Source organism: Anarhichas minor, unplaced genomic scaffold, assembly GCF_050575085.1.
Source record: "Anarhichas minor isolate MPS153535 unplaced genomic scaffold, ASM5057508v1 ptg000074l, whole genome shotgun sequence".
Taxonomy (NCBI): Eukaryota; Metazoa; Chordata; class Actinopteri; order Perciformes; family Anarhichadidae; genus Anarhichas; species Anarhichas minor.
Window position 1 is genome coordinate 4,863,709 of NW_027466520.1, and position 17,917 is coordinate 4,881,625.

General features: G+C 44.5%; 1 protein-coding gene across 3 annotated transcripts; it reads left to right on the top strand.

Moving 5' to 3' along the window:
• Nucleotides 1-188: 188 nt before the first annotated feature.
• On the top strand, nucleotides 189-11,572 carry LOC142937699 (uncharacterized). Of its 3 annotated transcripts, none has more exons than XM_076080754.1 (10): nucleotides 189-230; nucleotides 899-7,685; nucleotides 7,778-7,865; nucleotides 8,112-8,190; nucleotides 8,282-8,390; nucleotides 8,539-8,670; nucleotides 9,319-9,408; nucleotides 9,518-9,661; nucleotides 9,778-9,962; nucleotides 10,064-11,572. In XM_076080754.1, exons 2-10 carry the CDS (start codon nucleotides 900-902, stop codon nucleotides 10,230-10,232), a joined length of 7,782 nt encoding a protein of 2,593 aa, XP_075936869.1. In that variant the 5' UTR covers nucleotides 189-230; nucleotide 899; the 3' UTR covers nucleotides 10,233-11,572. The 3 variants fall into 3 exon arrangements, with proteins under 3 accessions (XP_075936869.1, XP_075936867.1, XP_075936868.1); XM_076080752.1 differs by lacking the exon at nucleotides 189-230 and adding an exon at nucleotides 237-533; XM_076080753.1 differs by lacking the exon at nucleotides 189-230 and adding an exon at nucleotides 237-533 and having other exon boundaries at nucleotides 8,285-8,390.
• Nucleotides 11,573-17,917: the final 6,345 nt, after the last annotated feature.

Consider the following 17,917-nt stretch of genomic DNA (forward strand, 5'->3'; position numbering starts at 1 on the left):
GGGCAGAGAATCATTACTTTGTTTAAATGTGGCACATCTACATCTATGTCTCTGATAAATAAATAAAGTAGAACCCTAATTTCCAAAACTTTCCATCTCGGTCGTGCTGGTCTTGAGCGGCGCCTGGAGAGCAGCTACGTCACATCCGCCGTTTCCCCCCGGAAGTACAGTTAATTTTTATTCTCAAGAAAAAAAAAAACACAGCTGTTGTTGAAAAAGAAAACATCAAAGTGAGTTTAATTCACGTATTTCTTGGCTTTGTCTTTTCGCAGACGTTAGTACAGTAAGGACTCTACTCTGTCTGTCCGCCTCCTGCTTCTACTCACTCGATCAGCGAGTCTCGTTTCGTTCATTTGTTGCGAGTTGGCTGCTGCTAGCGTTAGCTCCCATCACTGTGGACTTCCAGCTAGCGACACTAGCCGCCGCTAGCTAGCTAACTGTCTATTCCTGACTGTCTGCACAACTCCTGGCGACAAGAATCTCTGTCCGACTGTCACACTATCGCTAATATACTGAATGTAGATGGCGAATACGTGAGTACATGTAGATCGTACATTGTGTGACTCGCTAGCCGCCTGGTTGAACTACGATTTATCACTGTTTATGTTCAACGTCAGCCTTGTGGTTTGTTGGGAAACCTAGTTAACTATTAAGAAAGGGATTGTTGTTCAAACTAATATAATACTAGTGTTGAATTTGGACACAGAGCATTTTTGTCATGTCGTTTGAAGGCATATATTCTGTATTCACCTCAACCTAAAAGGAAAAGAGAAAGTGCAGAGTGCCTGGAAGAAAAGTGTTAATCCTGGCTTATTAATTAGAAATGTTTAGGGTATGATGCATCTTCTCTGTTGTCTTGATTTCACACTTCTTATATTTTTGTCACATATTTTGACAGAATGCCAGCCCCAAAGAGAGGATCGTCTCCTCATGATTCTCAGCCCAAGATGAGGAAGTTGGATGATGATGGGGAGGATCTGCCATCCAAAACTGCACCAGCTGCCAATAATCGGTCCCTTAAAACAGGAAATACACGAGAAAACACAGCAGCCCCACGGACTAAGATAAAACTGTCTACTTCGGCGGAAGGGGGGAATAAGCCATCCAAACAGAGTTCCCCTCCAAAAGATTCCAGCAAAACCTTTTCTGACCCACCTGTCAAAAAAGCCAAGCTCCTGATAGCCACAAGTGCCTCCTGCGGAGAAGCTCCCGCACAGAATGCTAACTCTAAAGCTTCCCTGAAGCGAACGGCCTCCACAGAGTCCGAGGATGATTTGAGTAGTGACGGTGGTAAGACCGACCTCTTCAGAGAGAGGGATGATGGCGACAAGGCCCGCTGCATAAGAAAATATTCCAATCGAGTCAAAGCGAAGCGCAAGGTTGAAGAGTCGGCGTCTGACACACAGGAGACGAGCAGAGGGTCGCCATCGGCGCCTGGAGACCCTGTTCAGATGGACCACAATTATGGTAGATTTTCAGATTCAAGCGTGGGAGAGGAGAATCGGGAGGAGAAAAAAGAATCTGACACTGAACAACAGAGACAAGAAATGTCAGTTAATGCCGCACAAGCAGAGTCTAAGGAAATGTTTGTCTCTATAGGAGCTAGCACTGGATTTGAGTGTGCAGCTGATGAAAGTAACCACGAGGAATTAAAAAATCCAGACAGCCAAAATCTCATAGATAATGACACAGAAGCATCATGTAGAGAAATATTGGACTCTGTCACTGCAACAGTTACAGGTTTGCCTTGCATCACGTTTAAGGCGGGGGATAATGAAAAGATGGACTTTGCCACCCAAAGCCAAAAGGATGTAGATAAGGAATCGCCTGCAACGTCAGTGGAAACACTATATTCTAGTACTGGAGAGGCAAATCCAGGCTGTGAAGTTGAAGTGCAGGTAGATGAAAGGACAGCTTGTAGAACAGATGTGAGCGGTGAAACTGAAACAAAGGAGACTACAGAGTCTCTTTCTGAGGAGATAAAGCTGGATGTCAAATGTAGGAGCAAGGAAGGAGAGCAGGAAGTGATAGAAGCAGCCAGCGTCTCTGCAGACCACTGTGGTGCAGAAGATAAAGCGTTGTCAAACTCTGCACCAGAAGTGATCATGGTAGGAGGCAGTAATCCAGAAAGTCAGACTGAGGAAAAGCTAACAACAGAGACTCAAACAGACCTCAGTGTCAAAATTCAAGTTACCTTCAAAGAGGAATCGAAATCGGAGGATCAAGTGAGCCAGGAAGTACCAGGTACAATTACCAACTCATGTGACGGTGTGAACAAACTAGTCCGAAGGTCTGAAGAAAAGCTGGAAGAAAGGAGAGCCGTGGAGTTCCTGTTGACTCCGACTGTTGCTGGTCCTGGGTCTTTTGCTGAGCTACAACTGAGCCAAGAGGTGCCGGACAAAACAACTGACAGCCGTACTGAAGTACCGACACCAGATAGTGAGTTAGTTCCAGAGCTAAATCAAAGCGAGGTGCTCTCCGATTGTGTCTCAGATGGTCCGACTGATGTGGACATGCGGACTAAAATAACACCGGAGGAGAGGTCTGACTCAGCACCTGAAGAAGATAAACAAAACCAGGGAAACCACAAAGTTGAAGACCACATGACAGGAACACCTGTCGAAGTCAAAGAAGATGCAATGATGAGTAAAGAAGAAGAAAAGGAGATGAACTTTGAATGTGCCACTGCAACACCACAGCAGGAGATTTCTAATAATGTGGCTACAGTGGAAATACAAAGCCAGAATAACCAGGGTGTCAGTGAACGCGCCACAGACATATCTACAGAATTTAATGAGCATCATGTGTTCAATTCTAGAATAATTGAAAATGAAGACGAGAACTTTGAATGTACTAGTAGTGGACCTAAGAGACAGACTACAGCGGCATCAGAGATTTCTAATCCTGTATCTACAGTGGAATTACAAAGCCAGGAGAGACCAGGAGACAGTGAACGCACCACGGACATGTCCGATATAGCACAGAAACAGCCAGTTGCGAATTGTCAGAACGGCAAAGATGAAGGCAGGGTCGATGCTGAATGTGTTGCTGCTACCGAGAGTCAAATAGAAGCGACTACAAGGACATCAGAGGAGACTAACGTTGCATCTACAGTGGAAGTAAAAAGTCAGGAGAACAGGGAATCTACCACACACATGTCTGCTGAACATCATGAGGATCATGAGGTTGAAAATATGGAAAAAGAAAACAAGGTGAGCTTTGAATCTGTGACTGTACCAGAGAGTCAAATCGAAATGGAAACTCGGACTACATCGACATCAGAGGTTTCAAATCCAGTGGAAATAGAGAAAAGCCAAATAGAAGGGGACATGCAGGCTACAACAGCATCAGAGGAGATATCTAACACAGCACCTACAATGGAAATACTAATTCAGAAAAGTCAAAATGAAGTAAATGTGGAGACTGCAGCAGAATCAGTGGAGATTTCTAACATGGCACCTACAGTAGAAACACAGGCCCAGAAGAGCCCAGAAGTCATCGAACCTGCTATATTGACTGAACGTCATGAGGAAGAAAACAAGCTGAGCTTTGTGACTGTGTCAGAGAGTCCAATCGAAATGGAAATGCAGCCTACATCGACATCAGAGGTTTCAAATCCAGCTACTTCGGTGGAAATGGAGAAAAGCCAAATAGAAGTGGACATGCAGGCTACAACAGCATCAGAGGAGATATCTAACACGGCACCTCCAGTGGAAATACGAAGTCAGAAAAGTCCAAATGAAGTGATTTTAGCGACACCAGTGGAGATTTCTAACATGGCGCCTACAGTAGAAACGCAGGCCCAGAGGAGCCAAGAAGTCATCGAACCTGCAGCTGACATATCTGAGAAAGATCAAGAAGGTCTAATGATTCAGACTCCAGAGAGAAATGAAAACAAGGTTATCACAGAAAGTGTCAGTGCACCTGAGAATCAAAGAGAAGTGGATTTGCAGACAACAGCAACACCAGAGGAGACTTCTCATCAGACAACTGCAGTAGAAACACAAAACCAGAGAAGTCTGAAGGTCAATAAACTCACTACAGATGCTGAAGTACTTCAAGAATGTATCGATGCCAATTCTGAGAGTGAAGAAAATGCGGAAAAGGTTATTGCAGAATGTGCGGATGCCACTGAGAATCAAACAGAAATGGACGCGCAGACAACAGCAACGCCAGAGAAGAGTTCTAATCCACCACCTCCAGTGGAAACACAAAGCCCTGGGAGCCAGGACGTCAGTGAACTCAACGCAGAAGTTCAAACGGATCTAGTGAGCATAAGTTGTGAGCGTAAGGAAAATAATGACGAGTTTAACGCTGAACGTGTTGATGTTCCAGAGGTTCAAATAAATATGGAAACTTCTACAACGCCAGAGGAGGTTTCTGAAGCAGCAGAACAGCAAAACCAAGGTATGGAGGACGTCCATGATACCGCTGTGGTCTTATCAAATGAAACTGACGAGCCTCTTCCTATGGCTGAAAGTAAGGATAGTGAAAACATGCAGAGTGCTGATGATATCCAAGTGGATATGGATGTAATTAGTGGATCAATAGGAGGGGTAGATTCTGCTTTAGAAGAGGAAACAGGGAGACAAGTGATTAATGAGGTTAAAGAAGAGGCTGCAAACATTTCCTCTGATAAGGCTGACGGTGATGTTGTCGCTGTCAGTAATATTGAAGGACACGCAGAAGGAGCTGGAAGCAATGAAGTGATAGTTTTTGTTTGTGGCCAACCAGACGACGTTGATATTGTAATTCAGGTGTCAGAAGAGCAGATTAAGACGGTTAATCAGTCAGAGGTTGAGATTCATGAAAACCAGATAGTGTATGAGCCCATTAGTAGTCCGGAAAGTAACGATGAGAGAGAGATTTCTACAGCATCGGAGAACCACAACGGTGTGTCTTTACTGGACATACAGAGCACCCAGCAGATGGAAGGACATTCGCCTACTAATGAAGGAAACCGTTGTAACAAACAACTGGAAAATGAGGAAAATGCCAAGCAACCAGTTTGCGTCTCAGACGGCCAAGAAGTTGAAATGGAAGCACAAACTGTCCGAGTGCCAGAGAGTCGTGTCCCTGCACAGTCGGAGCAGAGTAACATGAATGAGGATGTGAAACAAGTAGCAGTGATCAGCTCTAGCGATGACATCAGCAGGCCAGATGGCCAGTCAGGAGATGCCCCAGAAACAAGTGGAAGCAATGGGTCTCCAGACTGCGTCAGTGCCACAGAGCTTCCTGAGCACGTGCAGGAGGACTCCGGACTTCAGGAGGTTTCAGACGTCACGGTGACGACGACTACAGCCACCACCACAGTCGAAATGCCAGATAGCACATCTGAGGAGTTTCTGATCTTAGAACCGATCCAAGAGGGTGAAATTCACTTCGATATTGTCACTCAAGCAGCGGCCGAATCGGGTTTGTCAGACTCTCTTTTCGAACAGGTGAATCCAGATAGTGCTCTGGAAGGTGACACGGAAAATGAAATGATTTTAAATGGTTCCCAAGAAGCCGTCTTCCCTGAGGCAGAAGTGCAGCAATGTGAAACAACTGATGAGATCAAAGTGACTAATTCAAGCAAGGTTTTAGATCAGGGGAGCACGATTGAGACAGAAATCGCAACCGAGGAAGGTGTTGAAGTTCCTGAAAATTCTGATCAAAGCCAGCAACCCTCATCCGCCATGATGGGCAGTAATACCTCAGAGGTTGATATGGCAAACCCTCACGCTCAAGTCACGAATGAAAGCTGCGGTGCACTGGTGATGGAGAACGCTGAGGTTAATTTGGACCTACAAGAAGTGCAGATTCTGGAGGATATCGAGATCGGTCGTGAGATCGTAGTAGCAGAGGAAGAGAATGATGATAGTGAAGATAGTGACATTACAATAATAGAAAAACCCCAGGAAATACCCGAGGCAGTCCCCCCTAAAGAGCCTGAGAAAACGGTTAATGAGAAAACTAAAGACGACACTTGTGGGACCAGCTTGAAGCAAAACAGCACAGCTGAAAAGACTGAAGATGATAAAAAGAGACCGGTGGCAGAGAAACCGAAGAAACAAGAAATGAACACACAGGCCAGAACCAAAGCCCGTCTGGCAGCTCTGGCCGAGCAAAAGGCTGCTGCCTCTAAGAGAACGGCGAACAGACAGCAGCTGAACCTCTTAGCTTTGTGTCAGGAGATCGCAGAGGACATTGCTACAGACAGCATGCTGTTGAAGAGGATAGAAGAAGAGAAACAAGCGGCAGCAGCAAAAGCGGCAGCAGCAGCAGCCAAGAGCGAAGCCAGCAAGAAGGAAAGTCCACCTGTCAACACACAGGAGGCAGACCCTGTTATAGTTGCGACTCCTGCTGGACCAGAAGGGAGCTCTGCTTCGGTGACCCCTGCTGAGGCGGCATCTACAGCCAAGCCATCGACGGACGTTTCAGCTGAGGCCAAGCCTCCCGCAGTGGCGGCTCCAGAGCCTCCAAAGAGGCGTTTCTTTGTCACACAGATTTCTGTGCCACTGAAAGCCCACGAGAAAAAGAAGCTAACCAGATATCAAAGACTAAGACAGGTTGAACTGCAGAGAGAGAAAATGTCCTGGGCACGTGTAAAGAAACTTAAATCCGACCAAGCAAATCAGATGTTTTCAGACATGGATTGGCAAGTACCCCTGTCTTCATCCTCTCCATTCTCAGGGAGTCCTGTGACCACGGCTCCTCCACCTGCAGCAAGTCCATCAAAAACACCTCTCCCAAGTCCTGCCTCAACTAGCAAGCCTGCAACACCCACGCCAGAAGTCCCCAAGGTTGACCCTCCTAAGCCTGAACCCAGTACGGCTGAGCCCACTAAAACGGAAACCTCCAAAAGTGAACCCACTAAACCTGAACCTGACAAAGCGGACGCCTCCAAAACTGGGACTCCGAATGCTGGAACCCGTAAATCCACAAGGCAAACTAAGGCTCAAACTGCTAAAGAGACCCCTGCTCCGGCGCCCACCCCAAAAGCGACCAGATCAGCAGGTAAGAGGACGCTCCCGGCGGTACCCCCGCCCATGCCCAACGGAGTTAATGCGCCAAAACAGAAGCCTGTTGAGTACAAGCCATACAGACCCAGGCCCAAGTATTCTTTTGATGACTTTCAACTGGATGATGACCCATTACCAGTAGCTGCAACAAAGCCCGGCCTTCAGTCGAGGCCCGCGCAGCAGACACGACCGAATGCAGCTCAATCTAGACCCACAGTTTCATCACATCCCGCCCACCAGGCGACACTCAAAGCTCAGACCACACCTGCTGGACAGATCTCAGGTCATTCAAAACCCGCCGTCGCAGCGTCGGCTCAGTCAAAGCCTGCCGGTTCCACCGCTCCACAGTTACCGCCCGCCGTTGCAACAGCACCCCAGTCAAAGGCCACTGCTACTGCCGCGGCTTCTTTAAAACACGGACCTTCGGTTAAAGCTCAAATTAAGTCTCCTGTTTCGACGACGCCCCATTCAAGAGCTGTGTCAGCTGCTCCGGGTCAGTCCAAGCCCGCTGCGTCTGCTTCACCGCAGTTAAAGCCTGTTGGAAGTGGACGTGCAGCTCAGCTAATGACGTCTCAGGCTGCGGGTTCAACCGCACCTGAGCCCTCTGCTTCTTCGGCCGATGGTGGTTCAACGCCCCAGAAAACCCCAAATGCACCATCATCAGAAGATGGCAAATGCAAGGTAACTCAAAGATACATCTTGCCATAATGGGTGTCACTAACCGCATTTTGGAAGAAAGATGTTACTCATCCTCTGTCTCTTTTTTTATTTAGGATACAGCTGATCCCACCTCTGCCATCCCCTCTGAAGACGGCTCGAAAGTGTCTGATGATGCACTGAAGAGTGAAGAAAAGCCTGCAGGTATGCATTTATTTACAGTTGGTGAGATTTTTAAAAATGTTGTGTCATTATTTCATGGTATCACTGTTATCACAGGATTATGAAAAAACATCCTACTGTATTTATATTAAGATATTAAATATCAAGAAGACGGTTTAATCGATATCTTGTCACAGTTGCTACTTATTACAACACAAAGCCAAGAGATTATTTTTAGATTTACAAAATGTGCACTGGTGTTTCAGGATCTTTTTCCTATTCTTACAGTCACTGGCGTTGATCCTTCTCCGGAGAACAAGACAGAAACGGTCGATTCAGCCGAGAAGACACCGGAAGAACCTCAAGAGTAAGACGTTTCTCTCAAGTAAAATTGACATGTTTTTTTTCCCTCGTAGCAGCAGGGATCTGAGGTAATGTGACGTGTGTTTGTATCGCAGCAGAGCAGCGGAGCCGCAGGATGCCAGGACTCCTCTCTCTGATGCCTGTCTGCAAAAAGAAGTCAAGAAGCTAAAGGAGGCTGACAAAGATGGCACCCAAACCATTATTGTGAGCATCTGTCTGTTATTATTGTACAGGGTATAGCAAGTAAACTAGAGCTCAGAAGTTACACATTACTCCGGGTAGTTGTTGTTGTTGTATATTTGCAGGATGTACATAAATACAAGGAGTGATCTGTGTGTTCTTTGTCTCGTAGGATGCAGGGCAGAAGCACTTTGGAGCAGTGGCCTGCAGCGTGTGTGGGATGCTCTACTCTGCTGCCAACCCTGAAGATGAATCCCAACATTTACTCTTCCACAACCAGTTCATCAGCGCTGTCAAATATGTGGTGAGAGGAGGTTTCCTCTTATTACGTGTCTTGTTATTTGTCCTGCCTGCTGTCTCACAACGTTGACTCATCAGGGCAATACACAGATGCATCTAGAAATACCCGAGCATCACACCAAGTTTATTTGCCAAATAAATCACCAAGAGTTAGATTAATCTGAACCAATTACAGGAAACTACCGTATATATGTGGCATGTACTCGGATGCCTCCTCAGTATTCTGTATCTTGAGTATATAAAACATAACTCTCGCTGACTTTAGTGATTTAAAATAAATGTTCTATACACTTTTCTCCTTTTAACTTGCAAATTTCTGTAATTGTATGACATTTAATGATCCCGTTAAGAAAACGGTGTTAATGCAGCAGCATTCAAGAGGATGTAGCTATGAGAATCTAGAAAACAAGTCTCGTATATAACAGATAATAATAACAACAACACTTTAGTAGATAATATGACCGAATTGATGAAACAAAAGTAGATCAATGTGATGTAAACGGTTGCAATACTTACTATAATGAAGTATGCACATTTACAATATCGGTAGCTTCTAAGAAGTTACTGTATTTATCAAATGAAGAACATGAATGCCTCATGAGGACAATTAAAACAAACCTTACATAACTCGTTTTTCCCATCATTTTTTCAGGGATGGAAAAAAGAGAGGATACTGGCAGAGTATCCTGACGGCAAGATCATTCTTGTTCTGCCAGATGATCCCAAATATGCTATAAAGAAGGTACAGTATGTTAACAGGGACCTTTGCCATTAAAGGATTATTGTATCCTTTAGAGCCACAAACACCGGCATATTATTTCTTGACTACACATTAACTGTTTGTTTCTCAGGTGGAGGAGATCAGGGAGATGGTGGACAACGACCTCGGCTTCCAGCAGGTGGAGACCAAGTGTCCCTCTCAGACCAAGACCTTCCTCTTCATCTCCAATGACAGGAAAGTGGGTGGATGCCTCATAGCAGAGCACATACAAGAGGTAAGCGACCGCAATCTCGTGTCATCGGCACATGTTCATCATGTCAAAAACAACAATAATAGAATACCAGAGTGCATTTTAGCTTTATGTAAGCTGAGCCTCGTGAATGATCACAGGGATACAGGGTGATCGAGGAGCCAACGCCCGAGGGTTCGGAAGGAGAAAAGGTGATGTTTGAGCGTCAGCGAGCTTGGTGCTGCTCCACAACAGCGGAGCCGGCCATCTGTGGCATCAGCCGCATCTGGGTGGTCAACATGATGAGACGCCAGGGCATCGCCTCCCGCATGCTCGAGTGCCTCAGGTCAGTGTGTCTTCAAAAAAAAACAAAAAAACACCAACGTCTGATGTTTATACCACCTTAAAAAACAAATTGACACCGTCATTGTTGTTTTTCTCGCACAGGAACAACTTCGTGTACGGATCATACCTGAGCAAAGACGAGATCGCTTTCTCCGACCCCACGCCTGATGGGAAACTCTTTGCCACGCATTATTTTGACACCTCTCAGTTTTTGGTTTATAACTTTGTGAGTGGAACGCACCCGTCCCAGCCCAACACTGATGCAGTATGACAGTCTTCAGGAAAGGTAACGATGGATTTGACTGACCAACGGGAGGCGCCATCTCCAAACGGTGTCTGATGCAGAATCTGTATTTGCATAACAATTTTTAAATAAAAACTGTAAATTACTCCTTTGGTTTAAATCTCAGGATGAAAACAACAAGGTGTTGTTGAAACATTTTATTAATTCACCCTTTAATCCCTCCCCGAATAGTATTTTGAACAGAAGAGTATTTTTCTTTATACATTTTTAAGTAAACAATTGGTTTTATTCGAAGTATAGAGTTTACATGCATGACCTGACAGCAATAGAAAACAAAGAGCATTTCATTGGTTTTTTTGTTTTTATCCCTGAGAAACATAAGGTTGCATTAAATAAAACGGTTATTTTAGAGTTTTGTCCTCATTCAGTTTGAATGTTTTTTAACTACATGATGTAAACTATGTGTACATTGAGTTGTTTTTTTATCATCTCTTTACAGTTAAAAGTGACGCTGCCTTCGTCTGAGGTTGTGTAATAAGCAGCAGCGATAATAAAGGTCACAACTACACCATTTCTATTGGGCGGTTAAAGTTGTCTTCCCCCCCCCCTCCCCCTCCATGATTTCACTGTCATTTTATTTTAACATTTCAAACTGATCATCCAAACCAGGAGCGACTCATTTCAACAATCTGGTTGAAGAGATGTGGGTTAGAAATGTAGCTGGGCATTAATTGTGTGCTCTAATTTTATTTTTTTTAGATCACTTTGCCTGAAACGTTGTGTTTTCGAGCTGAGCCATAAACTATTCACCGTTTAGCAGGGCATTGTAGCCGTTACTGTGTGAGTGCTGTCTTATAAGTTCACCGAGGCTGTCTATTGCTTTGTTTGTGCCTGAATGAATAATGTGAGACTTAAGATGTTGATTTGTTTTCTTAGCCATGCGGCATGGCCTTTTTATTGAGTTAGTGTAGAGTATCATCCTCCTATTCCTTTAGTAACAACAAATTAAAATGTGTATCAAATTATCATGTAGAGTTATGCATCCTATAACGACATTTATAATGGATGAGCACGGTCGTGAGGCCCAGGTGGTGACTGGTATTGGAGCGATGGTAAATGTCATCCAGGTTCAGCCTTTACGATTGCAAACGGGAATATTTGCTCAGTGATCAACGCGAGCGGTCGAGGTGAACCTCTACACCCCTCTCAACACAGATTTACAGTATCATTGTAACCCATCCCTTATTTTCTTCTTCCTTGTTCAAGCAGTCGCTTTTAGAAAGATGTGTCGTGTAAGAAAAATACATTTGATTTATACGAAGCTGTTATGTAAATATTTATTTAAATAATAAACGATTTAAAACCTTTTTTTCGCTTGCTCGGTTCTCTTCTTGGAAGAAACGTGTGATCTGAGCTTTTACGTACATTTACTGCTGACCCCATGACTCCTGTTGTGTTGGTCACCAATGCCATCTAGTGGACATTGCTGTTTGTGTGTCAGTGACATTTAAAAGTTTTTACTGAGCACTATTTTGCTGTAAATACACTCATTATCTCCAGAATGAAAATGAATATAATTTGTAGCTTTTTAAGACACATTCACGTTTAAGATAAGTGTAAAAATGGCGGAAATTGTCTGGCTGTTTTCTCTTTGTAGTTGCAGATGTAAACACTCCCCTCTTAGTGCATTCCTCGACACTCCTGTCACAACACGGACCAGCTCGATGGCAACTTCTGAGAAACAAAACAACCTAAGAACAACATGGATACTTCCTCAGGCGGAGAGTGAGAAAACAGCTCCCACTGATCAGCAGGAGAAAACAACCCAGCGGAGCTTCCTAAGGTATCTTTAACGCACCGGTCACCTTGGCCTGTTGACTTTCTCTTGACGCTCAGATCCTCTCGCTCTGACTTCCCCCTAAATGCACTCTACGTTAAACCCAATCCAGAATACACCGGGATTCAACTGGAGTCTGGGGAAAAAAGGTCATCACAAAGTGAAAGAGAATACTCAACATTTGTAAATGCACACTTTTATTCTCACACATCAATTTAAAGAGACAAAAATGTCACAGCTGCCACATTGAAACCATCTATCCTAATTATAAAGGTCAGGTTATTGTATACATATTAAGCTATGGTTACTTAGTAAAAGTCAATAATGATTTATTTACACTTTAGACCGCCAAGATACAAAACATTAAATCAAGCATCAGCGTATTTACTGACAATCTCTACGTTTTGCCCTCAGCCTGTGTCGTGTTCAGTTGCTTTTTCTAAGCATGATTTCCACCTGAACTTCATCCCGGACCTGAGCTGCTAACCGCAAACTGGCACTGTTCACTCACCGCAGTGCGGATTGGCCTCGCTGCCTGACATCTGCAGGGGCTTGATCTGTTTTAAGAGCTTTAAAAACAAGATTACAGTAATGCTCCGGCTACTTGATCTGTTGACAGGCAACCTATAAGACGAAAAGAGCTGCTCTGGGGTGTGCGTGGCAAATACACATTTAAGCTGTCACGAAAACAACGGTCACTACTTTTACAATAAACTGACAAGCTCTTATCAAACATGGTAAAATTTGAATAAAGGTCAATCCATTGGCTTGTAACACATTCGATAGTTGGCTCAAATGAGTATTCTGTATTATGCCAAGGCTATGGCAACATCAAAATGTAGGCACCAAAACAATATTTTATGCTCTAGCTCAGCTGTTCACTTATTTAGACCCAAAAAAAAGTCCTTAGTCTTTTGTTAAAAAGCTAAAATGTCCTTACAGGATGGGACAATTCTGACCACAAAAATTGTAAAGTATGTCCAACATGTCAGGCTCCTGACTCCTCCTGCTTATAACGCCTTGACCTTTCCCCGGCTGCACAACCACGGCCTCGCCATCAGGTGGAGGCTCCATCAGCGGGTGCACTTTGTTATCCTTCATCTTAAAGTCGGCGACACCGACACCGGGCAGCGTGCCGTTCCTCTCCGCCCACATCCTGGTGTCCTCCGAGTCCCCCTTTGTGTCCACGGTGCCGTCACCATTCGCGCTGCTCTTGCTGACTGTGCTCAGGTCGTCTTGATACGCATCTGAGTCACTCGTATGGGGCAAAGAAAAGTAGCTGCACTTCCTTGAAAATGACGACTTCTTGTCTTCCAGTTCAGACTTTGTGCAGAAAAGGGAATACGGGGTGTTCTCCTCTGTGTCCTCACACATTTCCTCGCCGTGAGAGTTTGTGGAGTTTTTGTTTATTCCGACCGGGTCTGACACAGACTTTCTGATCAGGGTGTTTTCTCTAAGGAACCATTGTTCATTATCAATAGAGACTCTGTCTTCAGGCCCGACTTGTGCATTAAAAGCGACGCAGTGTGTCGCTTCACTTAAGGTGTCCAACGCATTAGTGGAATTGAAGTAAGACAACTCAGACTTTGCTTTGGACCGGGATATGTGGAAGGGAGAGAAAAGGCTTGAATGTTCTTTCTTTTTCTGTTTTGGCGCAGATGGCAGCCTCTCAACCGCTTCCTCGTCAGGTTTAGCATCTTTCTTGCCATAAAGTCTTTCGATTGTTCTCCTCACAAAGCCTTTAGTGATGGATTTCCGCGCTGAATCGTCTTCGCTGCTTGACAGCTCGCTTGAAGTCTGAGACTGGTACCCGGCACTGGCTGAGGTCTCTGCTCTGGTCTCCGATGGGTTCGTGCTTGACAAACTTCTGTGCGGGATATCTGTGGCACTCTTTGCCAGGAACATGTCCCTAATGGATCTGACCCTGTTGCCTTCAGGCTCCGATGTTATGACGCCACTGGAATCGTAGCTGAATGATAATGACGACTGAGGAGCCGATTGGCTGCTGGGAGCCGACTGAGATGTGGGCAATTCAGAGGGTGAGTCCTCAACATCTGGCTCAGGAGGGGTATGTCTTGGTGAGGATCTTCTGATGGCAGAACTTTCTGTTGTCTTATGGGCATCGGCAACTTGTTTCTCCAGAAGAGTCACTCTCTCTGCGACCGATTGGGATATTATCTCTTCACTTTGATGCTTGAGTTTTTCCACAACCTTTTCACATTTGGTATCTTTAGACTGTGCAGGAGCTTCTTGATATTCTGTACAGCTCTCTTCTGTATATCTGTCCATGTCGGCGTGTTCGTCCTCTGAGCTGGACTCTTCATCATCGTAGCTTGAGTTGTTGATTGGTTTGTCTTCAACCTTTGGTTGCTCCGTCTCTACGTGTTCCTCACAGCTGCTGTGGTGATTCCCACTATCTTCATCTGCATTAAATCCATAAGTCTTTGCTAAGCTGTCAGACTTTATCAAACTGCTTTTGTCATTTTTACATGAATCCTGATTTTCTATAAATTGGCTTGGATCCCCTCCTACAGTATCACAAATGTGTGTTTCATCAGCATGGTGGTCCTCTTCCTCCTCTGCCTCTTCTATCAAAGTCTTTAACTCTCTATATGTTCTTGTTTGTTCCCTGTGATCTGGAAGATTATCAAGGTGTTCTTCCTCCTCTTCCTCATTGCCAGACAAACTTTCCTCAATGATAACCTTTAGTCTTTTACATTCAACCTCCGCCTGCTCTTCCTCTGAAGGTGGATCATCAACATCTGAGTCACATGTGCTTTCGTCAACACTCACATTCGACCCTATAAGGGCTGCTTGACATTCAACCTCTGGTTTCTCTTCCTCTGATGAAGACTTGTGACTATCTAGGCTGAATCGTCTTTCCTTCCCTCTTACATTCAGTTCTGCATAGTAATTTGAGCTTGCTTGCTTGTCCTCTTCCTCCTCAGAGGGACTTTCAGGGTTGGACGAGTCGTCACTTCCCCTGCTCTCCTGTTGTATCTCCTCACATTCAACTTCTTGCTCCTCTTCTGAACTATGTTGCTCACCTGCGTCTGAGCTAGATACACTTTGCATACAAAGCACCTTCTGCTCTAAATCTTTAGTGGCACTTGACATGTGCTGCCCTTCCTCATCTGAACCTGACTCTTCATCATGGGTAAGCTCATTCTCAGGGATGTTCTCCTCACTGTGCATCTGCAGCTGATTACCTTCCATGTCTTGCTCCTCTGCTTCAGAGGTACTACGGTTTTGTTCAAGACTTTTCTTGCTGCTGACTACTCCATTCATTTGAGTCTTTTCTTGGTTTGATTTGTCTCCATTGTGGCCTTGCTGCCCTTTATCTTTTGCAAAGAACACTGAACTGTAAAGCTGCTTGTCTTCAGGTCTCTGTTTATCGATAGGTTCAGCTGGTAGACATTGGTCTGCACCGTTCTGCTCATACAGGCTGTCCTTGTCTTTAGTGTCTTTAGTTATACTACCCGTGCTCGATTGTTTTGGCTGGTTAATGTCTGTGAATCTTTTAATAATGGAGCTCACATCAACATTAACTTTCTCATCTTGAGCAACATCCCTGACATTAACAGCATCTTCTGTGGAGAAATGGGATATCTCAGGATTACTGTTATCTTTTAGTACCACTTTTTCAATCTTTTCTTCATCGTTACTGCAAGTTTCGACTTTTGAAAGAGAGGTCAACTCCTCCTTGAGCCTCTCAGGTATGTCAAGATTATCCACAATCTCGTCAATGCCACAGTCCTTTTCAGTACCGGCCTCGGCCACGACTTCTTGCTCTGAATTATTTGGTGTTGAGCTGCGACTCTTGCATTTGTCGCTGAGATCCTGAAAGCCCTTCCAACTTTGCAGGAGCTGTTTGGAAGCTGACTGCTGTAAATCGGACAAATTAACTTTTAACTCGTGGGAATCGTCAATACTGGCACATTTTCTGAGAGAATCGATCATTTTCAAAGCTTCGGCACAGCTGACATTGTTTGCATTCAGCTCATTCATATTTATGTTGTCTAGGCCTTCTTTTAGGGTCATGACGGACAAGAAAGCAAGGAGAGCTTTAGAAGAAGAGCCAAACATAGAGGCCACGTGAGAGGAGAAGTCAGGCAGGCTGTTGGACTTTTCCAGACACGACGGACGTTTGTTTTGTGTGATTTGTCTAATTGACTTTATTGAGTAGCAAATCTTATCAAGCACAGGTTTCATTTCCGGCTGATTTGCGATGTTTAATGGCTGTGGGATTATTTGTGCTGTGGATTTCTCTAGGTCATTGGTCATCTTGCTGTCATCACTCTGATCAGCATCCAGCGGCATGAGAGTGGTACAAGTTAGTGTTTTTTCCAGTTCAGCTGTTGAGGTTATGGACTGTGGTGTTTTGCGACACCTCCTCTGGGATGACGTTTTCCTTTGTGTCTTATTTGTTGGTTCTGATGCATTGTCTGAGGAGAGATTTCTTGACAGCAGCTTTCCACTTGACTTGTGTCTGACAGGTGAGGACGCCATGTCCAGAGACTGAGAATATGGAGACCGTCTCTTATGTAGTTTAGGTCTGTTAAGCTTTCTCTCAGTGGAGGGGCTAGCATTTGGTGTTGCATGTCTTTGTATTCCCATATCTGGAGGGTGGTTATGTGATGATGATAGTTTTGGAGAGTTATGAGGAAGTTCAGAAGGGAATTTCTTGGTTTGGGATTTTCTCTCCGGAGATGGACTGCTCATAGGTTTGACATTTTTCACCAAGGGTTTGGGTGACGATGCTTCTTTTGGAGTAAATAATTGTGTTTTATCTGTTTTTGTCTCTTTAAGTGAAAGATCACTTGGTGTTGGAGCCTCACTTGATGAAATACTGAATGATGACATTCTCTCTTCAGATGTTAAACTCGTCGGAGATGCAGAAGTACAACATGACAGACTACTTTTCAAATTTGAGATGCTGTTTGATTGCCGTGTCTCTTCTGGTCGGCTCTCACTGGGTCGTTGTGTCCCTGTTGAACAGATGCCGTTTGGCAGTATATTATCACCAACTGTGTTGATGGGAGTAGATGATGTGCTTGTCTCTGAACAGGCATCACTACATAAAGTATATTTATCCAGACAAGCCTTTCTGAGAGACATTTTCCTGTCAAGAGATTTATTACTGACCAAAGGGGCCCTTTTAATGGATCGTGTTCTTGGTAATGGTGCTGCGCTCTGCGTGGAAGGAGTGTCGGGGTGAATTGATGTTGTGATTTCCATTGTGTGGTCGGTACGTGATACGGCCTTGTCAGATGTAGGACTGACAGATAATGGATGTTTATCTGACGTTTGACGGCTTACTGATGAGAGCCTGTGTACCAGGCTGCTGGCCACTGAGGATGCACCCATCATGGAATATTCTGTGTTTGGTATATCAGTATTTTCAGCAGGTGGTGGTGGTGGTGGTAGCTCCATTGAAAATGTATTTGGAGGTGTTTCTTTTTTAAATGAGATTTTGATTTGACTTGATTTGTTTCCCACTTCACTGCCTGGTGGAATTTCTGTCGAGGTCTCATTGATTGGCGGAATTATTTCAGAACAGAAGAGAGGTTTCATTTTGTCTGTGTTAATGTGAGCTAAATGATCATAGTTTTCTGTGTTTGTGGTGGCTTTCTCCGTTGATTGACTTGATGATTTGTTTTCAAAGGACCGGATTCTTTGTTTGACAGAAGCTCCTAGTTTATCCTCAGGCAGCGGGCCCATTTTGAGAGTTGGTAGTCCTGATGTGTCCTCCAAACACTTTACCTCATCTGCCACAATCATCAAACCTTTCTTATTGTCAGACTCCACACACCTGCCGTTTTCTGTTTGTACAAGAGTAAGTGCTTCTGTTTTTTTACTTTCCTCATCTGGGTGG

Excerpts from the sequence above, each read along its gene's own strand:
- LOC142937699 (XM_076080752.1), top strand. Across the intron at positions 8,391-8,538 it reads ATGGCACCCAAACCATTATT|GATGCAGGGCAGAAGCACTT; the intron begins GTGAGCATCTGT and ends TTTGTCTCGTAG. Across the intron at positions 9,662-9,777 it reads TAGCAGAGCACATACAAGAG|GGATACAGGGTGATCGAGGA; the intron begins GTAAGCGACCGC and ends GAATGATCACAG.